Source organism: Numida meleagris, chromosome 14 (genome assembly GCF_002078875.1).
Source record: "Numida meleagris isolate 19003 breed g44 Domestic line chromosome 14, NumMel1.0, whole genome shotgun sequence".
Lineage (NCBI taxonomy): Eukaryota > Metazoa > Chordata > Aves > Galliformes > Numididae > Numida > Numida meleagris.
The window spans coordinates 3,259,171-3,287,141 of NC_034422.1; the positions used below are offsets into that span (position 1 = coordinate 3,259,171).

Consider the following 27,971-nt stretch of genomic DNA (forward strand, 5'->3'; position numbering starts at 1 on the left):
TCTCTCAGAAACCTCAACAGATCAGAGGTAGTCAGTGTGGAGTTCCTTGTTCCCAACTCCTGTCAACTTGTGCCTCAAGTTTCAACTCATCATTAATAGAGATTCTGCAAACTTTTATATATACGCATACACCAGAGCTTCTGCTTAAACAAGAATAATGTGTCTGGGTTTGTAATTTTAGAACTGGGGCTTGATATTATTCCAGGTCTTATGAGTTTGCAAAAGTCAAATGGATTCAGTGTTTCAAATAAAAGAATGAAAAAATGAACTGTTTTGACTAACATGAGACGAGAGATCCTTTGTCTCCGATTTCTTTTGACCTTTTTTAATCAGTGCATGAATTAGCCAAACCAGGCTGTAAAAAAATGGCCATTCTTATTAGATACTGGATTATGTATATCTGCTTTGGTTTCAGGATGGCTCAAGAATGCTTTACTTTCTTTTGACAGCTGTATTCAGGACCAATTGACCCTCATTTTAACAGCCAAAAAAATAAACTTAAGATAAAACCTTTTTAGCCTCTTTCCCCAAACTTGTAGAACTTCTTTTAAGGTATGTAAACTATACATATTAAAGCCGAATTCCTTTCTACTCTCAGCAAAGCAAAATGGGATCATAAGATCACTTTTACGTATGCTTCTGAATATAATCTTGTTCCACAGTGAAGAAATGGAAAGCAAGCAGCAAATAAATGCTTACCCCATCCAATTCCATAATAATATAAGTGCTTGCTCTCTTCTGACCCAAATACTTTGATCACCATACTGTAGAGGTGAAATCCTTCCACCAGCATCCATGCAAAAGCACTCAGGAAGAAAAAATGAAGGAGAATGGCCAAGATCTTGCAAGGCACCTAGATTAACAACAGAAATTAATAGATTACTTATTTGTGATGCAGTCATATTGCTTTTGCATTTTTTTTCATTATTATTTCTTTTACATTTACACTAAAGGCTAAGTCACCGGTTAAAAACACTTTTAAAGAACAAAGCACTAGAGGACTTCATTTTTCTAAGGCACTTTGAGATAGCTTCAGATGTGCTGTCAAGATTCTGGAAGCATGAGCTAGTACAAAAGTTTAAGCAATGGAAAAATACCATCCATAAAGGAAGCCTACCTGGTGTAAACTGGACTATCTGCTCTAGTGTAAACTACTGCATCTACTGACATGAAATAAATGCCTCAAGAGAGGAATTCTGTGCCAAAGGCAATGCATCGAGAAATAAAAGCATCCCCTAGAGTCCTGCTTACACTTTCCTCAGTGCTTATGGCCCACTGTGGACTAGAGGAAGTGTAGCCTGAGCTTAAGGAGCAACTTTTCCTTAAGGCTCTCATAACAGCTCCACCAATTAATCCTCAAAGAGATCCTTACATTTTTCTCTAAGTCTCCTATCAGCCTACCTTACATAAACGGTAAAATAGAATCATTTCTTCTTCCCCACTCTTCACATATTCACACAGCGCAATTCTCCTTTTCCTACAAACTGCTTTTGGAGGATGTCTCACCGTGAGTTGTTTCCCTCGTCATACAGTAATTGAACAGATGTGACTGCCAATGGGCTAACCACGCAGTAATCTCATTTGGTTTTCTTTCAGTTAAGGTACATTTTAAATGTGCTCTTGGAATGAGTAGCAGCTATATTTGACTTTGGCATCCTGTAGCATCCCTTCTATCACACCACCAGAATTTCAGAGGGGTTGCTTGCATGCAGTCCATGGGAAGATTTTTGTTGTCTTCAAGGTTTCACTACCTCACCTGGACAAGTCACAGTAAGGTATCCAGGCTGGTGGAATCTGTGTGCTGAGGATGCATTACCAGTAGAAACCAGTTTGCTTCCACAGCAGTCTTAAAGATGTTAATCAGTTGCTCCCTTTGTTGTGTCAGTTTCGCTTCTCTGTGGTTGCATTTTATTCTTTTTGTTGACAGTTTAGGACTTTGTGTGCTAATGAAAATTAAAATGTTAGAACTTGATGGCATAATGACATGTAAGGGCTTCCAGTATGTTCTCACTTGTACTCAGCTGGCTCTGTGCTTGTACAGGGACATTCCGATGCAAATCCACTGTGATTACATGTATTAAAAAACAATAACTTGGCCTTTAATTCATGTAAGTGAGATCTGTAAGCATTTAGTATTTCAAAATGTTCCGTGACATACAACTAAACCAGATTTGCTTATTGTCCAAAACAGTAAAAATCTTTCCAGTTAATTTTATCATCAGGCTATGAAATCCATTTTAATTCCTTTTGATTTCCAACAGAAGATTAGTCCACAACAATATAAATGCAACATAAAGCTGACTTACAAGCTACTCCTGTCAAATGGATGCTTTCAGTTTTTCAAGTAGCCAAGCAATATGCATCACAAAACAGCAAAAAAAATTACACAAAGTGCAGTATCAGGAGTCTGGTCTGTATACAGCATTGTATAATACTCATTCTGCATTTATGGCTTACTTACTACTTTGAAAAGATCCTTACATGGCAGAATAATAAAAAGATCTTCCTGGATGTATTAGATAGATCAAAGTTTTATTCATGGAAGTAGAGTTTTGTGATTAGTAAGTTAAAAATTACTCCCACACTATAAAAGAAAGTTTGCTACAGTATAAATTGCAAACAAATAATACATCTGAAAATACTAGGGAAATACTGTATGCTATATCTGGAATCAAAAACTAAATATCCATAGAGATGGAGATGGAAAAAAGATGATGGAGTCGTACAAGAAATTGGTGCCAGCTCATGGCCTGTTTATACAGTGCCATTCCTTACTGCATTGTATTTCCTCAGGCAAACTGGTGCCACTTGTCCTCTCAAGCAGGGCACTTCTAAACTGTTTAGCACTAAATATACCCATCTTTGACAGATGCAGAAGATTAAGTTCACCTCCCAGTGTACATATTGCCTCTCTCTTTTTGTAAACTACCATTTAGCAGTCTGATTACAGCAGCAATTAAAGGTATTAAAACTGATACCCAAGCTGGTGAGAATTGAGCATGCAGAAGGTAAAGATGCAAGACTAATAACAGGATGAATCACAACACCTCTGATCCCTAGAGGTTATAGCAATAAAAATAAAAGTGCAGCAGATACGTGCTTGGTGCTTTTCAGCTTCAAGATCTTTACAGAATTCTGCCCTACAATTATTGTTGCTACAGTTTTTGCTGAAATATCCAGGGAGTCTGTGAAACATTTCGCATATGAAAGCCTAATGCATGAAAAAAAGGCTTGCTTTCTGTGAGCTGTGGTTTTCAAAAAGAAGTCTTGATACTTGTAAACATAGTGGACATTTCAGCCTCAGACGTAATCAACTATGGAAGAGATCATTGCCTGAGAGACATGGATAGATGGACAGATGGATTGATGGATGGGTAGATAGGTAGATAGACAGACAGATGGATCCTTTTCTGCTCTCCACTGTTTCTATTTCATTTTCCATCTAAATCATTCCTTATTATTTTCTCCCTTGCACATTATCTTACTCAGGACGTACCAAAAAAAAGAGTATGAACTTGGGTTTACACACTGTTTTTAGACCCTCGGGTAGTAATAGCCTATGTAAAACCAGATATTATTGTTATTTGTAAACTTAAGAGAAGCTCAAGGGATTCCATTTGAGATGAATATAAATTTAAGTCATTTTTGTATTGACAAAATTTAAAGCGTGCAGAGCTCATGTTTACTTGTGCTGAAAAAAAAAGATTAATAGAAACATTTGGAGCAATATCTGACCACAAAAGCAACCCATTACAAGTTTTGCCAATTACAAAAATAGAGCACACTGGAAGGTTGTTTTAAAATAGGGTTTTGTTTCTGCCTTTTCCAGGTGGGACATTACATTAACAGATCCTATGTTTTTATGTGTTGGTTTTTTTTTTTAAACACTACCATGGAAAGAAATTATTTTCACTGGTATGTAATATTTCAATGTTAACTTGACATATTCATCTTAATTGAGCCTAATGTTTGAGATGCCCATTTTGATGGTTTAGATCCTGGTGTTCTGTATAAGGAATTCCCACCTATAATAGCAGATCTATAAAACCAGTCCATAATTTCAAGCTCAGTTCTACAGGATCAAGCAGAAAAAGCCCATAATTACATAAAGTTTAAGTTCCAGATGAGCCATATGAACACATTTATCATTTGCTTATGTAGTTACCATAGATGTTTAGAGAAGTGTGTACATGCTTTACAATGCTGAAGATCCTCAATTAAACTCATATTGATACCTAGAGGCAGTGTTTTATGCCACTTCTGGCTTAAGTAAGCAAGCAATGCTTTCTGTACCTTTCTCATTGATTATGACTCAGGTCAAAAAAACATGAATTATGTTTTAAAAACATAAAATTTTCAGAGTAGATACCATGAACAATGAATCTGCTGTTCAGAAAAAATTGAACATTCTACCACACAATTAAGATTCATGAATACAAAACAGACCTGTTTTGCTGCCCATGAGAGCAGAAGAAATTGTGATAGTTCCACCAAGAAGCTCATTATCTTTGAACAAGAATAAGATGACTTTTTAACATGAAAAGAAGCCAAGTATACATAGCAGAAAGTGGAGAACACATTAAGCAAACAAGCAAATAAACAAAACACCTGACAGAAGTATAAATACCACCCTTCCTAAATGCAAAATTCATACGAAGTTTTCCAATACAGAATTCATACAGTTTTCAGTAGAGAGAATGAATGAGAGTATGCACAAACTGTGTCAGGCAAAAGTCAGCTGATCCATTTGGATATGCAGCTGGAACATCCTCATTGCTATAGCGACTTCACCATTTGTTGGGCTCATATTCCCTTCTGTTTTGCAAACAGTCAAACATGGACAGATACTATGATAGTGCTATTTGAACTCACAGAATGCTTTATCCAGTGTTGTGGGATGGCATTTTTTGCTTGACATGTTAAAAATGGGGGATCTCACGCCCAATAGACATTGTATGTTGCATTCATACCATGTAGAAGCCTTGCAAAAAATGTCATTGCTCTCTCTCACACTTACTGTTCCAGGGCTGAACTGAAAACTGGTGACAAGCAGGATCTGAGCTACCAGGACAGCAAAGGACAGGTTGGCATGGATATGATAGCGCTGGTTGCGGATGGTGCTCACAGACCTGGCAGAAGACAGAAAGGTACGTGAACAAAACCATATTCTAAGGTGCATGAACATACTTATGACTCATCAGAAATCCTTCTCATTGGCTTTTGGTTGCTTGTTCTAGTGAAGTGTCTTTTGAGCACTTCTTCCACCAGGTCTGAGTGGTACCTAACTGGTTTCTTCTATATTCTGCCACCATCCCAAAGGCAGCAGAAGTCTGATTTGCACATTAACTATTTCTGCTAATGAGTTTTGACTGACTATTAACAAAGAGCTTGATTCTGAATGCTGCTGAGCTGTCAAGGAAACCAGGTCTGCCCCTCGCAGAAAGCATTCAGCGGTTTACACCACCTAGCCCACATTCTGGCACTAAGTTTCTGTTTGCATTTTGTTTATATTTGCCTGTATTAGAAATAAGTAATTAAAAAACCTCCAGATACAATTCTGAGTTTACCACTATCAGCTTTTTAGCCCAGGAACTATAGATTCAAACACATATGGACGGTGCCTATCTTGACATTGCACTGAACATGATTACAACATTATTTGAACCTCTCTCTCGTCTTTGCAAAAACTGGCTGGAAATCTGACAATAATATGCTTTCCTGGGAGTGTTCTGACCTTTTGCTTCTGTAATCATCCAGAAACAGGAAGTAGAAAACAACCAAAAACATTTATCTGAACATTTCAGGCCTTTTGTATAAATCTGTTCTTTTCTTTAAAAGAACAGTAGTAGTGAGAAGCTTTCTTGTTCAACATACTGCCTGCCAGCCCCTTCCGTCAGTTTTAATTCAATCAGGAGACCTGGACCATTTGGGGCATGAATGGCAGAGCTTCCTCTGCACAACAGTACACTCTCCCATCTTTTATTATGCTGCATTGTGATGACTTCTGTAACAGCTGGTGCACGTTGTGCATGCCCCCTTCAGCAGGGTGGCATAGGCTCAGCAATGCAGCTGATGGCTTGCTATTAGCCCTGTACTTCCAGCACTGATTCAGACACTGCTCTGTTAGAAGGGAGCGAGGAGGGAGACAAAAAGAAATATTGATGCCCTAAAAGTAATTCTGAAAGACAGGTTGCGCTGCTTGGTGCCAATGGCTTTCTAATAAGGAACTTCATGCAGTGACACGGTGGAACATCATTCCCCAGAAGGCAGTCAGGACTGCCCTCCTGGGAAGCAGCGTCCTTGCCAGTACACAGAGTAGCAAGGAACTTGCCAGATTCCTCTCCACTTACCTCATGATCATCTAACACTACATTGCAAAATTTCACTTCAGCTGTCTAATGAGGCCCTGCTCTCCAGTGAAAACCTAATCAAATTATTTTTAATTGGCAGTTTGAATGATTCTGTATGTAGGTGGGGTGCTTAACACTGTGACAGTCAGCTGGGTCCAAGCTCTCTTTCCAAGTATGCTCAAGGAGTTTTCAGCTCAGCTGCAGCAGTACCAGCTCCTTTTGCTCATTTTCCTTCCTAAACACTAATATCCAGTTCTGCACTCAGACAAAAAATGGAGCAGATCATTTCCCTTTGCCTAAATACGCTAACAGCACAAGGCCAAATAGGCAGACATTGGACTTGTTTAGGGTGGATTTTGCCACACATTACACACTCAATCCAAGTATGACCAACACATATCTTGAGACTTGGGAATAGTACGGTTTTTGGAACAAACAAACATTGCAATCAGTTTACTGGGTTTAGCAAGCCCTTTTTCCTAGAAACTGGTCTCTTAGCATGGTTTGGTGCTTAACAAGCAAGGAGACAAGAATCACAATCCTTGCCATGATCCCAATGTGCTGCACAACCTTGGATGAGTTACTGCTCATTACCCCTCATTAGATTTTCTATTATTTGTTTAGACAGAAAATTCTATGAAAGCTTTTTTCCAGAAATGTTTGTATCAAGCCTAACTGGGCCTCAAACTCAGCTGTCACTACTAGAACATAAACAGGCAAAAGGGCCCTGAAGTGCCCATGGCAAAAACCTTCACTGTGCAGAAAGCCCTCAAAGGGGCTGCTGTGTTACAGGCATGAGGGTGCAGAGATCCAGGGATTTAAACATGAGCCACATAGTGAATTTCACACTTCCTATAGAGTCCTTCATTCTCCTTAAGCAACGCATTAGAAAATCACCCTAACAGAGAACAGAAAGATACTCAAAATTAAATGTAGGTTATTTGGTGTAATTGTGCACAGTACTTATGAAATAGAAACGAGGCAGCTGATGTTGACTGAGCATTCCTTTCCAGACATACCTAGGTGGTTTATAAATACACAGCTTTACAGGCAAGATGGAAAGCAGAAAGTGCTGCTCATTTCACTCCAGGCAATCCAGAGATACTTCTGCTGGGGAGATCCTGTGGTCCTTGCTGATCCTGTGCTTGCCTTGAGCTCCTGACAAGCCCTCCTACAGCCTCCTTGCAAGATTGCTGAACTACAGCAAAACATGGAGGGCTTTAAAAAAATCTAAAAATCTCTTATAGGATGAAAATATCTTGCTATATAGAGACCACCCCATTTTAGGAAATTAATTTAGAAATAACCAACCATTACAAATACATGTGCAGAATCTAATTAAGGATGGTTGAAAAATTAGTAGCCTTTTTGTTTTATTCTGGGCACCTGAACGGATCCAAACCAGTGACCTGAAAGGCACTGTTTGCCTTTCTGTACCACAGCTGCTCAGCAGATATTCAGTTAAAATCACTCACGACAATACAGCAAATGTGACCAGTGTGATCGTCAAGCAGAAGATGGACAGAGCACAGCCAATGTAAGTGATGGAGGAGAGGGCCACCTGGTGTTCTCTTGTTAGCTGTACACAAACAAAATGAAAAAAAGAAAACCTATTAGTTGATTTATTACACCACCAAAACACAGGTCAGCCCCCCCTGCACGTAGCATTTCCTCTTCCATATATAAGCTGATGTTCATGGCCATTCACTGCTGTTTCTAACATGTAAAATGAAGAGCTGTCTCTGAACTGCAGTCGCACAGCCAGGGCATCCACATGCCCATGGCATTTTTGTTCCTCTTTGTATTTCATAAATCAGTATTCCCTCAAAACAAGTTTGCTTCTCCACTGTGGTGACAGAATCAAGCCTGAGATTGGAGCAGCGTATCGGGCTGCACAAACAATGTCAGCAATGGGATATTTCACAGCTTGCAGGGCACTCTGCTAATGCTCTCATGCTGCAATAATTTACATCATTGTGCAAATACCAGAAGTGCTTCACAGCGGTGAGAACTGACAAACCAAGATAACCCATAAATCATGGGCCATTTATAGCCCACTTGTTTTGTTCAGTGTATCATGTTTTCAGTGCCTGTTGAAGGAGCTGGACTAACATCCACAGAACACAAAACCAGAGAAAAGACCCAGTAAGAGCAGTCAGCATGTAAACCTCTAGCTTCGGCCTCTGTTTTTACCTACAGGCACCTTTTGTAGAATTCAATTTTCAAACATTTAATCTGTGACTCCACAGTACACAGCACTAGGATGTTTGTTGAAACTTGGACGGATTCAAAGGAGGAGCGACATTTTGTTTTGACCCTCCATCCTAAGTTAATCAGAAAGTATGCTTTAATTTTCCATGCAAGTCCTCGTAGAAGAATGACAAAAAAAGCCACACCTAGCAAAGGGAGCCAGGCGGTATTAATATATAATAAGTAGAACAGAACTAGGCAGGAAAATTCTTTCTCATCTCAGAAGAATTTTCAAACATTTCTCCTGGCTTGAATTTGGATAGAGTTGACATTTTCATAAACTGAACGTTTGGGAAAAAAAATGTAGTCAATCAAAAAGTTTTCATTTTGATGTTTGAAATTCTATGTTTTTATTTCAGTGTCTATTCACTGTAAGTTAAACTCCTAGCTAAAACCTCATTCAAAATATTTATTCATTCTGAAAAATACTGAAAGGAACGATACTTTTTCCATTTTTTTTAAACAGAAAATCTAATGAATAAAACTAATCTAATGTTGCAGTCTGGAATTTTCCATTATTTCCACACACACACATATATTCCCCCACGCAAAGTATTTCATCAAAGATTATTGACCTCCTCAGTTCCACTGATAAATTTGCCCCTGAAATTCCTTTTAAAGGAGAAAAATAAATGTTATGTGGTTATGAGGAAAAAAATCATTTTAGATAAAGGCAAAAATGATGTGCTGTAGAGGTACATTTTTCCTGTAATGGTCCACCAACAGTATCAGCTCACGTGCAGTAAGTTTCACGGCAGAGTAGATTCTGGCTCTTGGCAATCTGAGGACTATTAAGTGACACAGCAGCAGCACTGAAAGACAACTGTTGCTATGGTGTTACTGTTCCTAGGAAATATGCTCTTTAGTAGTTTTTTTCTCTGTCAGCCAAAGATACATTTCTTGTCCCTGGCTTGGACAGCATCAATTACGAAGACAAAAGAGCTCTCTGTGCTGGACCATCTTAAAAGGTCCACATGATTTCTATGAAACAACTTCTGTCTACCCTCAGAAGCCACATATAGCCATTCCTCACAGGTTGTTCCTGAAATAGGAATATCTTGCACGGTAAATTGGGTAGCTTTAAAATGATTTCCTCATCAGGGATATTCATGTCCAAAATGAATGGGCCTTATTCCCTGATTGCTCTGATACACATCCATTTCTCTTGCTGTGGGTGCTTTGCAGTTCTCCAGAGGGTGGAGGGGAGCAGAGGAAGCTTTCCTGGTTTCAAGTCACTCAGGAATCAGAATTTCTCAGCATTTTAAGGCTTTCTTTCACTCCTTTCTTTCCCAGCATGGGCAGCAAGAAAATACTTTCTCTGGATTTTAGCCCTGTCTTCCTCCAGAAAACACTGCAGGGCAAGACAAGACGTGAATCAGTCACTCCCAAGTGGAGCCTGTATGAGTTGGAAACCATAAAGAAAAAACATAATCATTCCCATTAAACTGTAAATAAGTCATTGTAATCTAAAACAACTTGCATAGGTCCCCGCATCTGTGAACTGGAAATTGCTCTTGCCTCTGATAAACAAAATCTGACAGTGCTCTAAGAATGACGCTCTAAAATCAATACCCACATCTGTCTGGCGACAACTATTGCAAAAGCAACATCACTGAAGTTCACTTTCTCATCTTGCATTGTATGAGGGACGTAAAGCTTGTAGGTAGTTTTGAATAATTTTTTTTGTTTGTAAAGGAAAAGGGTAAGGCCATGTAATAGCTGTTCTCAAATCGAACAGCCAGGTTGGAGATGTGCAAGACAGCGGTCCCTACTCACACTGGCGGCAGCCACTGTTGCCAACACCTTTTTGTGGATGACATAAATTGTGAAGAAAGGATACAGCATGAAGAGGCCTGGAATGATTTCCAGGGTGTGCAGCCTCATTTCTACAGGCAGGTATACGGTGTGGGAGATAAGAGAGTCTGTGTTTAAAATATCAGGTCTCTACCAACTTTTTGCAACCCAGCTATTACAGCACAGGTAGACAGTGTGTTTATGTTCATTGTAAGGGATAATAAGCGTGCAGTTTTTTAGAAATACCTGTACTGTCAAAGCATTGTGTATCATCAGTTCAGAAACAATTTCCTATGAGTCCCAATGCTCTGATGTGAGCTAATTTCATCTTACCTCAGCTTGTCTTTCTGCAGTTTTTCAGACTTAATGCATGACACAGAATACAAAACACTAATTCGGCATGATCTTATAGTCAGCACAAAAATGCTAATCAGGCTGTAATGCTATTACTAAAGAAAATAGCGTTAAAAAGTAGCAAATAAAACATTGAGCAATCTGTGAAGTAGTCCCATGAGTGTGATTCTTACACTTGTCCCAATCTACATCAAATTATTCTTTGTTTCTAAAAGAATTTGCTTCTTTGAGTGTATAAGGTCATCTTCTGAAGTCTGCAACAAGCTGAAGCACTAGGAAGCAAGCTCATGCAGCCGTGAGTGTTAGTAATCACGAGCACTATTAAAAAAACAGATGTTTCTCAGTTGAAGCTTTGAGAAAGAGTTACATCAGAAATTCATACTCCATATGATCCCCCCCCACCCTTTTAGTTCAGCCTGTGACAGCCTTTACCTTGCAAGTGTCACTAATACTGTGAACAGAGACCTGGCAATTTCAACAGTTACACACATCTGAAATACTACAGACTATTGTCTTACCCTACTTCTGCCTCGTAAAAGAAGTTAGTACGTTGCTTGACAATTTTATTTTGAAAACTCACAGGCAACCGGATGGCCTGAGAAACAATCCTGGAAAGACTACAGTTCAGACTCCAAATATGTATTTTTCTTTTATGATGTTGTTAATAATGAGAAAACGAGTGACACCTAACTCCTCAGTTTAAAAATAACTGCACAGGAAGATGAAAATATATTATTATAATGGGATGGCACTTTTCATCTCTGGAGTATCTGGAAAAGGTCAGTTGAGGCTGAAAGACTTGTTCAGTAGGTTATACACTAAAAATTGCTTTGTCTGTATGTAGATCAGAAAACCTATTTCTTTATGTAATATTAACAAGCAACCATATATACCACAAAGCACAACAATCTGTCCAAAAGCTAAATGTGCTATAGAGAAACAAAATATCAACAGATCAGATCAGAGCATCAGAGCATCTGTCAGGGCAGCACAGGGCTCTCTCTGCTCAGCATCTCCTTACAAGTGTTCCTTTGTTTTCTGTGAAATCTGTGCTCCTGTTCCTGTTTTTCACTCTCCATCCGTCAGTCAGTCGATCCCCATTCCTCCTTTGCAGAAGGTGCACCAGAAGGTGCACTCTTGGCTTTGGCTAGAGAAAGGCTATTTTTTGGGAAGTACTGATCTACACTTCTATTTTTTACATACTGCTTAATATCCCTCCATGTCTGCGTTTAGAGACAACACATCAGACACAGGGCCGAGTTCAACAACCTAAAACAAGGTTTGTTGTAGCTGCAAAGGTTTGTCTGTGTACAAAATTATGATTTATGACTTCCCGGTTTAGCCACAAAAAGAATGATTTTATTTTCTAATCCTCTGTTATGAAAAGCAATTCATCTTCTTCCAAAAACCAGCAAGTTTTGAACCGAAAAGAAGTTTTACAGCCTTAAGAAATGAAGCCTGCAATCTGAGGACTATATCATACCTACAATTTGTATTTTAGAGTATTAATTACTGGTAGAGAACGGAATATGACATGTGTTTGTATAGCATAAACATTTCATAAAACCAAAGTTATTTATTTACTGGTGGAAATGTAATGTGCGAACACTGTACTTTGCCATAAGTCTCAGCATAAGAGCAAGTGATACTTTCCTGTCCCTTTTGGTCACCTTTCCATGTCAAAGAAGCATTGCTATCAAGAAGTAACTTGCAATAATGCTGGTTTTTGTCCTGTTTACTAAACTGGCTGAGATCTGCTGTGAGATATCAGCTGCTGGCCTGGGCTGAAATCCACTTTGTAATCCTTTTGCAAAGGCTTGAAATGATTTCTGATGAGACATTTCTTGGGGGGAGGGAAGGGAGGAGACGTAGGGGTGAAAAATTAAGGTTCAGCCAACCCCCTTGAAGCTGCACCTTTAATATGCAATCTGAATCCAATTAAGAAAAGGATGAATAATTAACTTTGGCAGCCTGAGTGTTTCAGAGACATTAAAACGCTGGCCTTGGCTGATGAAGCTAATGGTTTTAATTGCCTCCAGAAAGGCTGCTGAAATTCAATTTCAGTCCAGTGAGGCCTTTATTTATATATTAAATAATAATAACAATACAAATCACTGTTTTCCTTCAGCTTGCCAAGCACTTTGTTATGTACATAACATTACGGTTTGTTTTTTTTCAAATTAACATCTGTGTTTGGCTCAGGAGGCTCAGGCTGCTCGCTGAGCCCATAGGCACGGTTTTGGTGGGGCCACACCTAGCAGGGCTGCACAGCCATTACTCACATTGAAGAAGTCTAACTTGATTCAGAGACTTCTCTCAAGCCACAGTGTATCAAATACCACAGGAAAAAAAAAAAAAAGCCTCTGAGAGTCATGCTCTGCAGTGTAATCATCTTTATCAGACATTTCCAGCAGAACAGCTTTTGAATTCCCATTCTCTATTAACTCCACATCTCCTAGTGATCAGCAGTAAAGCGCTGCGAAGGGGACTTTTCAGGCTTTGAAGGAACATTTTTCTGCAGTCAATCCAGCCTTGGGGCTGCTTATTTGAAACTTTTCACCGTGACATGTAAAATTTAGAATTTTCCAAATATCTCTGCCAAGGTGTTAATTAGTATTTTTTAAAGCCCACGCAGTCTTTTAAAGTAGTTCTGGGCAAGATGTCATCAGCAGTGGGTAATCTGCTCATTACGATTCTCACCCAGCAAGATATTTGTTCAAATGAAGCCTGAAGGAAGCATGGCAGGGAGGAAGGACTCAAGTTGTGAAGTTTAGAGATCAGAAAAGCAGATATTTGTGAGTCCTTCCTCAAGTCTCTGTTTGTGTAACAAAAAGCAGTGTGCTCTTCTGCCTTCTTTCCAGGCCTGTGATTTTCAGTGGTCAAAGAAAAGCAGTTAATGTTGTACTCTGTGAGTCTGAAGGGGTTACTTTTGCCTGTACACCTCAGATTTACACATATGTTCTCTGCTTTCTGTTCCAACAAGAGCGAACTCATCCTGTTCTCCAATTAACAGACAAACCAAAGCCATGAGAGAGGCTTACAAGGAGAAGGAAAACCAGTGTGGGTCCAGCAGCTCTAGAAGGCCAAGAAACGATGGCCTCTTGCCAAACCAAGTCTGAGATCTTTCAGAGCAGCTGAGGATAATTAAATGCCCAGATCCCAGTACAATTCAATGAAAATGAGTATGTCCACCTCCCCTGTCCCAGGCGAGGGCTCTGATTCAGAAATGCCCCTTTCGATTTGGGGCTGCAGCAGCTGTGGCCACAGCCTGGAGGCCCCAGGTGCCCTGACCTGCCCCGGCAGCACGCTCTGGGGGAAAAGGAACCCACAGGTCAGCACTGAGGCACTGACCTCGAGAGCACGGGAGGACCGAGTTTGATGATGCTCAGCAGAGAACGGTGATGAGTAGAGGTGTGGTGTTGTAACATTTTTATACTACGTGGGGAAATCCTTTAGTCAGCAAGAATATCTAGCTGCCAAACAGCTCGGTGCTTTCATTTCCAATCTAGGAAGGAAGTCTGTGCTATTTTGTTAAGTATTCTGATTACAAAAGAGTCCTATTTCATACTCCTCAAACAAAAGAGCTGTTTGACCATTAGAGCATTCTTAAATATTTGTGTTTCTCCAAAATAGAAAGCAATTTTTTGTTCCTTTCTGCTCAGTGAAATTCAGTAATTGCCAAACAATTCTCCAAGGGATGTCAAGGGTTTAGTATTCTGCAGCATTAGTCCAACTTTTTCCGTGTAATTCTATGGGATTAAGGACAGACCCAGAGAGTCTCCTATTTCCTCCTATCAAAATTAACAGAGCTGCGCTGGCAGAGGAACAAAGGAGGAGAAGAATGAACAATGGCTCTGAGTTAAAAATGAAGATCAGTGCTTGATTTTCAGGAAAGATGAGTATGGGTGTAGCACAGACAAAGAAATACAATGCAAAGTCACACTCTGAGCGCATCAGGGAGATCCTCCATGGGGGCAACACTGACAGCGATAAAATGGAGGGGGAAGTGGAGAGAGTGGGAAAGAGCAAAGAGGAAAGCCTATAAAGCAATGCTAGCATAAACACACAGGCTGATTTATCTGTGTTCATCTGTGGGTAAGGGCTGTCTAAACTGTCTGTGGAGATCTCTTCGGTTAAACAAACTGTCAGCGGTAATAAACAGGGACATAACATTGCAATGCCTATCCAATTTTTAAATATGCAACACAAAAGAAAAATTACTGGACTAAGGCACTATTCTTTTTTATGTTCTCAACAATGAAAAACATGCTGAGAAAAGTAATTATGTTAAAATAACAAAACAGCAACAAACCATGTTGCTTCCATTTCATCATCCCATTAGAGTATACAATCCGAACCTAAGCAGTCTGAAAAATTCAAGAACAAAAGTTATCATTTCAGACTGCTATTTTAACGTCCTCTGAGTGCAATATTTGATTAATAGCTGGAATATTTGATTTAGGAAAGTATTGCACCAATCTCACAAATTATACACTTACGCCCAATATTTTGTAAGCATTTGACAGTGTTAGGATGTTTTCAAACAGTCTTTATAAACATGAATAAATGCACTTTGTTCTTTCTCAGTCAGGCATATGTTATCAAAAATGGCTCACAAAATCAGCTACAGTAGTGGAAATTAAAATAAAAACACACATGTTGCCCCAAAGAAAATAATGGGATTTCTTTTCTTTTCTAAATAGAAGCCCGTACCCAAATCCCCAGGCTTCTGAAAAACCCTAGGCTCCCTAATATGCTACCGGTTGTCTGTAGATCCAGCTGCAAGATCAAGAAGTTTTAAATAATTTTCCCTTCATAAACTCTTCCCTGTTTTCAAGCCCATTGGTGGGCATCTTGAACTGCATTGTTTGATCTTCACTTCTGAATTGTGGAACAAGATCTCCAAGTGGGATGAAATACAGTCCTTTCTGGTTTTTAAAATGCAGAAAATGTGTCTAATTAGATGAAACCATTACTTTGTTGTAGATGTCCATCCACATGTCAAGTAGTCATTTTTACACCCTCAGTTGAAAAAAAGACAGAAAGAGCAAAGACCCTCAGGTAAAACCAACTTAAAAGAATGGTCTACTACTGCAGTGTCCTGTATTGGTCACTTACTGGAGGGGGACCCAAACGTCACGCTCTATTTTTGCTGTGGGGACAGTGATTTCTCCTTTCTAAGGCTTTGGAGCTCTAGGCCCCAGGTGTCCACCATGCTTTTGCTGCTGAGATGACATTTATGTGGCAGATGGTACAAATAGCCTGGCATGCCTTGTAGTTGTTGGATCACTATAAAAATAAAAGCTGCCAGATGGCTGGCATGTTTGCTGGCAGTAGCACAGGATCCCACTGACTGGTGAGAGGAAGTAAAGCTGCCCAGAAAGAAATAATGGCATCTGAATTTTCTTTGGAGTGCTTTTGAAATGTGGCTTGCTCCATGTTGGGTCTGACTCCTGCTGGTTAGGAAGCACTTTGTGACATCCCTCTGCCTGGCTGTGCCAGAGGAACATTGCCCACATCTCTCCTCCTGAGGTCAGCTGTCCTTCCCAACCCAGGCGTGGGCATGTTCCTCTCCTGCAGGAGGTACCATTGGTTGCAGGTTGAGATCTACCCAGCTCCTGTGGAAGTGGAGGATGCTTAATCGAGGGAACATCTCATCTGCTGTCCTCTGCTGTTCCTATTGAGGTTCAAATCTGCCGTACAATGAGGGCTATAGTACTTTGAGAAAACCACCAAGATATCACTCTGGGTGCTCTCTACTTGGAATTTTTCCAAAAGAAGCAAACATGTATCAGTTTAGATATATCAAACTAAATGGCTTATTTATTTTTCCTACCACAGCTGTATTAATGCACTATTGTCTCCCAAACTATAACATTGCAGAGCAGCTGGCCAGTACAGATTTGGTCTGACTGCAGGAAGCACTGAGTGAGGTGGAATGTAGAACACAGTTCTGCAGATCAAGAAAGGACAAAGACAGGCATGAATCTCTGAGAGTGCAATTTTAGCAAGGATTTGCTACATGGGACTATTTTGCGTTTTCTCAGTTCCCCCATTAGAAAGAGGAGCTTGATCAGAGCATGTTTCCCAGAGGAGCATACACTGATTGGCTAATATCTGCGCAACTGCTCTGAGCATCCCACTGACATGTTTTGTCAGAGTGGTGCTTCCGTAAAATTCTCAGTCTTACTACATTGACCGGAGTTGTGAAAAGGCTTCTCAATGCAGTTTCCAAGTTCTGATGGTGTCCTGACCTTAATTACATCCATACAACCTCACAAAGGCAATCAAGGGCTGAATGTGTTCCTTCAGGAACATTCTGCTCATCTTTAGTCACATTTTATCTTGGATTTGCTTATTTATTTAAACAAATTGATTGCCACAAATCTCCAAAACTCCATGCAAATGTTATTATTTCCCAAGTTAAAACCAACATGATAAATGAATCTCAGTGAGCAAGCCTAAATCTGGGCCAACCATAACAACAGAGTGCTGAAGACATGGATAATTTCGGCACTCCACGTGGCCAGTTCATCAGCAGGCTAACAGGTCAGTGCCAGCCTGACATCTGAGTGCCACATGTTCGTAAGTTTTTCCAATATTTTTTTTTCATTCCTGAAATAAACTTGTTACAAATGCAACTCTCCTGCGTTGCTGAAAACAGCTAACTGCAGACATGGATCTCAGGCTCGTCAGCACTATTGCTAGTACTGTTCTTCCACAATCACGGCAGCTTTAGTGCATTCAAGTTTTCAATTGCTGAAACTGATGTAAAATTTGGAGCAGTGTTCAACTACGCATGTAATCCAAACTCGGTTTTAGCTACTTCACAGCATTCAAAGAAGTTCTTCTCCACACACTGTTGTATAGCGCACCAATATAAAATATTTTCTCACATTGAAGTTAGCATTCCAGAATGTAAAGCTTTCTTTCATGCACTCTCAATTTCTTTCTCTGAAATATTGGGATAAAAATGCTCTTACGTCTCACATCTTCTACCTACCTACTTTCTTGTATTTTTATTTAAATTAGGCCCACCTGACAGGCTGTCTCATAATTGCCTAACAATATGTCAGCATTCTTTGTCTCAACGTACTTCAAGTTTTCAAGAGAAAGCACTACCAGATGCCAGATATCCTACAGTTTTGTTCATATAAATGTCCCTCTGAAAGAAAATAAAATCCGTATGACACATTGTGATTCCTCTCCAAGCCAGATGCATAAAGTATTTACATAGATCTTTTCCTTGTAATAAAATTGCAATGATAAAGAATCTTGAGAATTTATAGTCACTGGTGCTCAAAAGTAAATTGGCCCAGTGTTAGGAGGAAGGGAGGCACGAGGGTAAAATGCATGAAAGCTGGTGGGTTAGGGTTAGGGTTAGGATTAGGGTTAGGTTTGCTATTGTTCTAGAAATGGAAAAAGCCAGACCGTGGCTTTTTTGACCGTGAGAAGGGACAGAGAGTTAAGCAAAGAGATTCTGGCTTGAGTTTAGCATTATTCTAAAGAAAAAGTCACTGTCCTTGGTAAACAATTATCATCCAAACTCAGCTCTCTACTTGTTAGAAATGCTCACCTCAAGTACTTATATGGAAGGTTAATTCTGAGGAAGGTCACTTATTTTCAGTCTTCTTTGCTTAGAGACACCTCAGCTTTTTCTGAACTAAGAGAACACTTCCTGCTCTCCTGTTTTGAACAACAAATTCTCTTTGAATACTTGGCAATGCCTAAAAAACGCTTATGCTTTTTTTCTTAAGGAAAAAGAAAGTCAATCTCATTCTCATGAAGAAAGGCCAAGTACATCAGAACACATATCACACTGAACTGGTCTCAAGCATTCATGGATTTCCACATCAGCATTGTTCTCTGTTGACCACTGCATTATATTAAAGGCTGGAATTTTAGGTGAAAGAGGTTAAAACTATAACAAAAAAGGATGGGTTTTAAGGTTTTTATGCATCAGAGTGTCTTGGTCTACACATCTCTTGTTTTCTAACTTATCATAAAGAAGTAAAAAAGCAGCCCAAAAACATTTTACAAAACTTTACAAGTGCAAATTAGGACAGTTAAGATGGGACAAAATACTGAAAATAGAACCATTAAGTGACTGTGAGGAACTGGACAGTGCATTCATGTTTCCTAGTTATGCATTTCAGATCTCTTTAAGATAGTCTGACTCCAAAGGCTTTGATATATAATGTCTTTGATCTCCAGTGACTAATATTGCATATTATTAAAACTTACCCCAACATCTCATTAATCATAACAATCTCACATCTGATTGTTTGAAAGTTATACCTTTCAGAACTATTCCCCAGTGGAAAATCAACTAATCTTTCACCAGCATTTAATTGGTGGATGCCCTGTTCAATCCTGGTTAAATCATTTAATTTCTGTATACTGCTCTTTAAAACAGTTTTAATAATAGCATATTTCTGCCATTCTATTTTTATCTCACAAGTGGGAAGCTCTGTAGGCAAAACTGCATTTTATTATGAGCACAAAATGTTCCTGAGAAAATGATACTTAGAAACCAGCTGGGATCATTAGGTGCTTTATAAGTAACAAGGACAACAAAGAGTAGATTAAAACTGGGAGACCTGAACAGGGTACCCTCCCTCTTCAAATGGTTAGACCAGTATAGAGGACTCTGGGACTAATTAAGTAGTTTGGATAGCAGGCCAGGCAGTTCTACACCCTTACCCTGACTATGATGGTGTGACACCACATAACTGGGATAACCATGCAAGCAGTTGTGCTGACAGTGTTACTGAATCAGTAATTCCTAATGGCAGTTTTGAATCATTCATTCCTTGAAAAGCCTTTGCTGCAGCTCAGTGGGATAGCCCTGATTACCCTGATGCTGCAAGCTAACTTTTCTATCTATCTGCAAGAACCACTGTGCTGCCATCACAAGCGCAGGCAGCTCATCCTGCAGCAGCAGCTACCTCAGGGCTAGGCTACTGTCTAAAATAAGAGCAAATCCATCATTCAAACCAATTAACAGGAGCCTGAGATGTGGCCCCATACGCAATGCCTCCACACCAACCAAGCTGACAAAAACCCTCCAGCTGTACCACAGAGGACACTGCACTTGTTAGTAGCACACCGTGACAAATGTGACAGTGCAACTCCTACTGTCCCACTGAAGCTCTTCTTCAGTTGTTAATTTACATTGTTAGGATGGCGCCTGTAAAAAGCTGAGAATGTGCCTGAGAGTATAAATTTGACAGACAATCAGGATAAATTACTTTAAATGTATGGTCTGTAAATTATTTATATTATAGATTCATTATTTATGAGCTGAGAGTTTTCCAGAGCAGAGCTTTGTCTCTGCCTCCATAGGATCCTCCCTGACAGTAGCACACCAAATGAAGCAGTTAAATTGTATTTCTCATGCATATGGCAGTGCTGCTGTTTGCCTGCTCAGACCCAGCAGGAGGTTGGCCTTGCTCTGGTGCTGAGGTTTGGAGAGGGGATCCTTCAGGTGGCACAAACCAGCACTTCACCTGCAAGGAGCAACACTGCTCCATCTCTGAGGAAATCTGAGGAAATCTCGAGGCATCACACAGTATTATGAAGGCAAGAACATGTTTGGTGAGAAAAGCGATATGATTGTCATTAAACTTCATCTGAAAGCAGAGATGAGTATGAGAACCAAGCAGAAAGTCTTGATCACATTCTGGCTGAAAAGAAAGAATTTGCTTGACCACTCTTTGGACAAAGGAACTGAGCATAGAGAAACTATATGTAAGGGGTTCACTCTCTAAAACTTAAATTTCTTTCTCACGCTTCTACACAAGCCTCTGCTTGGCAAGGAGATTGAGAAAGAGTAGCAGAGAGGCACTTGAAAAACTGGCAGAGCAAATGGTAGGGGCCAGCTGGCAGCAGAGTTTGCTTCACGTGGAGTTCAAGCTTGGCTGTTCAAATTCCACAAGTCTACTTACCAAAAGCCTTAAACAGCCACATCTCAGCTTTCTTGGTCTTGAAAATGAATCATCAAATCCAGGCTGGTCTGTACTACGTTTTCCAGTGCTTTTCCTGCCTAGTACTTTAAGAAATCGTACTAAAAGGGTAATAATAAAGTACAGTGCTTCAGGACTCCCACCTACCACAGAGATGTATGCTCCATTCAATTCCCAGATGTTTTAGAAAACAAATATAGTCCAGAAGGATTAATACAATATCTCAGTAAACAAGCTGTGGAATAAATCTGGATAGGACAAATAGGAGCCCAGTTCCAATCCCTTATTGATTTGGTGTGCATTTATGTTTTGTTTTCAACAGACAGTTACTCCTTTGCTTAATCTCACCTTCAGAGGCACCACTTGCATCAGAATGGCGAAGTTAGTGAGGTGGTTACAAAGACACACTGAGTAGTTGAGGTCCCCACTCTCACGCACACAACCTTCATTAGACCAAACACCAGTTCCATTGCTGCAAAGTATACAAAAATGGCACAATCTCTATCAAAATGCATCTTATTCAGGTTAGTTTGATATGTATTGTACTGTACAGGAGATATAAAGATTTGAAAGACATTGCAGGCTTGTGTGTTCATAAACACTCTTAGTGTCCCCTCAATTTTCATCAAGAAAATAAAGAAAATATTGACCAGAAGGCAGCCCAAATCATACTCCTGTCTGAATGTCACTAGAGATTCCTTTCCAGTTTTATAGCTAATGAATAACTACATTTTTTCATAACACTGTGCAACCCGTTTATGGCATTTTGTCTAGACCCAAATTTCTGTATTTTGAGAACAATCATATCAGACAAGTCAATAATGTTGCAGAAGTCAAAGCATATTGTATCTTCTGCCTTTCTCTTATTCATTGTCCCACTCGTCCTGTCAAGTAAAGTAATTTAGACTGATTGAGTGTGATTTCTAGTGAGCTATCCATGCCAATCGTTCTTCATCATTTCACCCTCAGGGACAGCGAGAGCAGCTCCTGCTCTGCTGAAGATATGGCTGTCCTGGCCACGTGGCTCAGTCCCAGGGCAGCAAGGGATGTGATGCTCATGGTTTGCTTCTCGGAGCCAGGGAAAACCTGGAAAGCCCTGTGCTGACACAGCCCTGCCAGGAGACCTGCGACAGAGCAGGAACATAGAAGCTACATCTTGGTGGAGCTTCAGGCAACATAGGTCACTGCACAAAATGCCTGTTTCTTAACTATTTATTATTTTTTATATTGTTTTGGGTCCTGAAGCTAGACTGAGTGATGAATATTTTCATTGGAGCTTATTTTACGATAGGTATTACTTCACCTTTCTTTTGTCCTTTGGGACCTCCTTGAATTCTCAAAGGGAGCCTTCTGTACATCAGGAATTGCCTATTCTCTAACTACCATGCGCCAGGGAATAAGACTACCTTGACACAAATAAAACTCATTTGGAAGTATAGATTTTGTATTTCAGTTTCTGTCCCAAGGCAGAGCCTCAAGGGCCTAAGCCTCAGTGGAAAAACACACAGGAACAATGCCCCAGCCATATTAATTTGCTTCAGTAAAATCTGTTTTGAATTTATTGTAATTTGGAGTAACCATAACGACAAGTAACTGCTAACAGCTGGGACAGTTCAATGTCCTTGAAACAAAACTTCAATAAAACAATTACCGTGACCTTCCCGTGTGCGTGCTGGATAGGAGAGATCACAGCATTGCAGTCCATTGCTACATCAATTAAGCTTATATCATTACAGCTCGAAAACTGTTAATCCCCATGAAATTCAAGATTCAGAAAATAGCATTTGTATTTAAACTCAGCAAGAGCAGCATGCTCGGAAGGCTAAATATATTCAGAGCTAAAAAAAAAAAATACCTGTTACTTTTCCATAGATCCCATTTTCTGAGTGACATTTATTTTATTTACCTTTCCTTCTAATTTGCATTCAGGGGCATAATGTTTCTTCATTGCATGCACTGGCCAAAACTCACAGCTCTTAAATACTGATCTCACATAGTATTGTGAAACAGGCAGAGATCCAGTGAAACCAATGGCTCTGCTGGAGGCTTGCCATCTGAAAACATCCAAGTGTCTGCCCAAATGGATATATTCATAAGCCATCATAAGCAGGATCAGTATCAGTCTGCATTTTAGTTTTGATACCAAATTTTTCAAGCTCTCAATCCCCAACTTAACACAGGGTCAGTGAAAAAAAAAAAAAAGCTCCTATTTATAGTAAAAAGCCACTGTGAGATTGTATGCGTTGTAAACCAGTGGCATCATTACTTTAACTACTTCCATAAATGAAAGAGAACAAGAAGAACATAGGCAACATAAAGCATCACAAACCACGTGCAATTTGATTTAGCCAAGTTAAAGAATTTGAACTTATATAACATACCTATAGTCCAGAAATGCACAGTAAAGATGGACTCTGTTACTCTTGTTTAGTGCTAGGCTGTATTGTCTGGGAGTCTGCAAGAAGGAAAAAATAAAAGCCCTGAAGGAGTGTTTTAAAAGAACCAAATTCCACTATTCAACTAGTTCAAATTCCTACTGTTCTAGTAATTTCAATAGATTTTCCAGATTGACCCACCATTCTGAAAGGAAATTTTTTCAATCCTCATGGCTTTAACACAAACCCCAAACATGTAAGGGCTGCTATTGTCTGGAGTTTACACACTGGGATTAAATTCATGTCACTTGGAGTCAGAAATTGGCATCCTATGTAAGTAACAGCAAAACAAACTTCCTTATTGTACATAAGCAAAACAAAGCACGAATATGTGTGTTCATTTTTACAGTATATCTTTCACTTCATTGGGTTTTGTTCTCACCAGTAAGGATCTCACATTGTAAGATTAATAACATTGGAGAGCGTGCATTACAATGACCAACTCACAGACATTTTCTTTCCACCATACCAATTATTTTTAAATATACAATCAAACTGAAAGAGGAATGCTATAGTCCAAGATTTTATTTTAATAGACTTTGGCATGATGATGACATAAATTTTATCTTTCACAAACACATTTGGCAACACTAAATCTCATCCATTCAGAAAGGATTGAGCCCTCATTCTCAACTCTGTTACGTCAGTTTCATGACAAAATGATTCAAACAATATTAGGATGAATTAGTAGTTTGTTACAGACAAAATACACAAACGAGGTTTCCAGGATCTGTTCTACCCTTTTTAATATAAAAATCCCCCAAGTCTACTCTGTGTTAGCTCCTATCTTAGGGCTGTTTTATTTTATTAGAAGCATCTTAACATAAATCCCTGATGAATTAATAGACCTCATATCATTACAGCGCAAGGTCAATACTGCTGTGAAACTGGAAGACAAACAAGAATTCTCCTTGTTTTAGTGAAGAAAACAGAACAAACACAAAACCAACGTGCTGAAACTTGAACAAGTACAAGAAGTCTCTGAAGCAATTTTCCTTCTCCTCTCCCACAAACCCAAGAACATGTGTGAGGCACAAGGTAGCACAGCACCCTCCTTACTAATGATAATAAAGCATTTCTGCCTAGCCCAGCACATTCACGCTGGATTTCCACACCCTTCAGGTAGCTGTGCTGTAGATAAGGCCATTTATTTCTTCCTAATTTACTTCTGGATAGCATAAATGGAATTTTCTTATCTCTGAATAGAACTTCTAATTCCCTAACTGACCCTGTTTTTCCAAATCTTCATCAGAGAAACCGCTGAGATTGCAGGTCTGGTTCTCCCAGAAGCTGAGTTCTGAGAAGACAGACTGTCACTCATCTGCTGAGGGTCTCTATTTTCCTCTCATCACATCCTGTATCCTCCTTCCATGAGAGGAGCAAATCAAATGGTAAAACTGAAAGTGTATGAGACCAAAATTGAATGCAACCAGATAGAGGAAGAAAATCTGGCTGCTCCCCGCCTCTCTCCTCAGTGCTCAGAACACAAACTGGCCCTGCTGCATTTTAGGCAGTTACTATATTTGAACCTATCTGTAATTCCAGCAGTGTGGTCTGATGACTAAGTGCCCTGACAAGAAATCCCACCTTTTGCTTCTCAGAGTATTTCCGAAGACTGCTAGTTCAGAACCTGCAGAAGACTAATGATCCGTAACCCACAGCTGGAAAAACGCCCTCTGCAACTTCAGTTAATGTCGAGATTTATTGGCAGAGTTCACTTTGTTTTACCAGCAGAAAAGGCATGTAGCATAATGTTTGCCTGTTGTGCTGTACAACTTTATGTCCATCATGACATAGCTTTCCTGAAGTACATAACTGAAAGAATTCATAGTCATTTTGTATTACGAATTACTTCACTTTTATGACAGGCAGATGAGTGGCAGTTTAATAAAAAAAAAAACAAAAGGAGAAAGATCTGCTGTAATAACAAAGATTTTACAATAAGTGTCACTTTTGGCTTGTAAAATCTCTCTATATAAATCTTGATTCTTAATACGCTAAATGGAAAGGGCACTGCTGGGTCAAGTTGAAATAAGACATAGTACTTCAGTTGTGTATCTTTTCACACAAATAAATCCCAGATGTATGTTTTCTCCTCAATTCAATGTCTCTGGCAAGGGACAAATTACTGTTTTTCTCCATCTTTGACTCTAAACACAGATGTCACCAATTAGACAAAGAAGCACACCAAGGGAGGCTGTATGGACAATGAGCTGTCCAGAACTGTGTGAGAACATGCATGGAAAAAAACTAGATATCTAACATGCGTACAAGAAGAACCCATACTACTTTGTCTATTAATTCTCTTAAAGAATAAGTTGCATGTTTTGACACACACAACGCAGGCCTCACAAGTGCTACTCCTGATTAACAGTCATCTTGGACTTACAGAACTACTGTTCTGTAACAAAACTGTCAGCAGAATAGAAACGTACACAGCATGTAAAAAACTGGCTACAGCAAGGAATAAACTCTCACAGATCTTCAACAGCTCTACTCTAAAGGACTCTATAATCTTTGGAAAAACAAACTGACTGTGTCTCAATACCGTATTTCTGAAGTTAAACCGTGACGGCTTATATGTGGCTTGGATCCTGCAGCACCGAGAATATTGATTTAATGTCATTGATAAAAGAGAACTTAATATGGAAGTAGGCTTTTACACTAAGAGATTAAGTCACTGGAATGCTTATAAAAGCCTGTGAAAGGACAGTTTGTGCATCTTTTAGTGGTATGGAGAGGGAAAGTACTGGTACACTAAGTAAAATAGGGTCTGTGTATCAGTTCCACCATAATCTCAGTTCTTTATATAAATTCTTCTGCATGGACATGGTTATATGCTGCAAGTTCAAAAAAAGAATTACGTTAGATGAAACAAGTGCCAGGATAGTGGCAAGCAATAGCCAGGAACAGAACCCATACCACTGAAAAGCTCACTGCAAACTTTGTTTCTCTGATGGACCAGGTAGCTTGGGGAAGGACTGCCTCTGTTTACACCCGCAGCCGAAATACATCTGTTCTGCATACTCTGCACTAACCACTGCCTCTGAAAGTTTGTAAGATTTACATGGGGGCCACAGAAACTCATTGTATGTGTTGAGGCTGTATAGAGTATATGCACGGATATGTGATGGCAATATGGTCCTTAAACTGCTGGGAACTAGGCACAAGTCCATGGGTAGGGGGGGAAGAGGCCAAAAAAGGAGGGGAAGGGGCTGAAAGGACTGCTGGAAACCTTCAGAAAAACCTCGTTGCAGGAAATGTCATGAACAGAATTGCAGAAGAAAAACAGTCAGCCAGCTGCTGCTGGGGAGGCTTGCCAAGGAAGAGAAGCCAAGCAGAGGGTGGGGTGAACCTTTGTGAGATTAGCTTTTTTCTCCTCTCCTCCCCTGAATTTAAAAAGCAAACAAATACTTAGTGGCCACCAAGGGAGGAGGGTGTGCACTTTCTAATTCAATATGTATTTTTCTCACATGTGAAGAAGGAGAATTCGTTGGGATAGTTCTGCCATTCATCAAAATGCAGTAGCTCCAAACCCACAGGTTAGGTGTTAGATTTCCTCTTATCCAAAACACTTGATAGTTTACTCTATTAAGATAAATTTGGAGGTCACTAGACTCTGTTTACAAAACACAGAATTTTGTCTAATTCAGAGATATTGAAATCTTGTCACCTCAACATGCAAACACGACAGATTGCATTGAAGGAGTTGAGAAAGGGCTCTAATACAGACACATCTCTTGTTTTTCATGCATTTCACAGCCCCACTGAAATATTGTTACAGGTCTGTGAGTCAAAAGCACATTGACTATAGTTTATGGATTAAATTAGACACTACAATTATGCTCCTAATCAAAGGATTTCTTGTCCTCACAGCGGCATCCTGGCTGTTCACATGATCTATCCAGGAACACATGATCTGCTGACTTTCCCTCTTACACAAACTACTTCTAACTACCTAGAAAATTAAAACTTTAAGGTACATTCATCTACTTAGTTCCCTGGAAAAAGACAGGTAGACAGACAAAGAAAGAAAGAGAGAAAGAAAGAGAGAAGTAACCACCTATTTTTATGTTGCTGTGTTTTTCCAAGTTGTGAGAAAACTGCGTTGCAGCAGACTTAGATCACCCAACTATTTTAATTTAGAGTTTGACTGATTCACACCAAGATGTAACAAGCATACATAATGAAAATATTGTTACAAACTGTAAGAAAAAAAGAATTTATACTATCAACACGGAATTAGAAAGTGCTGTGCATAAAATCCAGACCTTTAGTTGACATAAATCAACCATGCTCCATTGTACCCGACAGATCTGTGCAAGCGTACACTTACTGAAGTGATGCAGTAAAATACTGTAGGACACAGGGTTGACATAAAAGCTCTCAGAATGTATTTCTTAATGGTACAGACATGCAGTCAAAGTACATAAATAAATAAATAAAGCCTGCTAACTCAAAAAATGGAAGACTGTGACAGACAACGATATAAAGGAAAAAAATACAGTTAAATATCAGATCCTATAAAGGCATATGAAATTAAAACAGGTTGCCATATATAACGGAATTTGGATTGGCTTTGAGTCTTCCTTTCCCTGAGGTTAAGAATAGTCAATGTTTCGATTTCCTGCAAAAATATTGTTAATCAAACACTACTTCAATATTTTTCCCCAGCTCTCAGAGTTCTCCATTTAACAGCTGCTTTATCAGGCAAGCAGTGTGAGAACAACAGAAATAATTTTAAAAACACAGTGAGTAACAGACTGAAAAATATCTTGGCTGCTTTATTAGGTAGCATTTTTATAAACAGGAAAAGAAAACGA

At 39.4% G+C, this 27,971-nt stretch overlaps 1 protein-coding gene and 1 long non-coding RNA gene across 3 annotated transcripts in view; one reads left to right on the plus strand and one right to left on the minus strand.

The window, feature by feature from the left end:
* The window catches only part of LOC110406436, a 297,282-nt gene that overhangs the window by 206,901 nt on the left and 62,410 nt on the right, over nucleotides 1-27,971 (plus strand). For both annotated transcript variants that reach the window (XR_002443473.1, XR_002443472.1), the window contains exon 4: nucleotides 5,026-5,147. This is a non-coding gene — a long non-coding RNA (uncharacterized LOC110406436). The remainder of the gene's footprint in view (nucleotides 1-5,025; nucleotides 5,148-27,971) is intronic.
* ADGRD1 (adhesion G protein-coupled receptor D1) overlaps nucleotides 1-27,971 on the minus strand; it is a 130,981-nt gene that overhangs the window by 37,981 nt on the left and 65,029 nt on the right. The window contains exons 14-18 of the mRNA XM_021412936.1: nucleotides 23,095-23,168; nucleotides 21,062-21,185; nucleotides 7,826-7,929; nucleotides 5,018-5,129; nucleotides 700-853 (exon numbers count right to left, since the gene is read on the minus strand). Of these exons, the coding sequence (XP_021268611.1) occupies nucleotides 700-853; nucleotides 5,018-5,129; nucleotides 7,826-7,929; nucleotides 21,062-21,185; nucleotides 23,095-23,168 (568 nt within the window). The remainder of the gene's footprint in view (nucleotides 1-699; nucleotides 854-5,017; nucleotides 5,130-7,825; nucleotides 7,930-21,061; nucleotides 21,186-23,094; nucleotides 23,169-27,971) is intronic.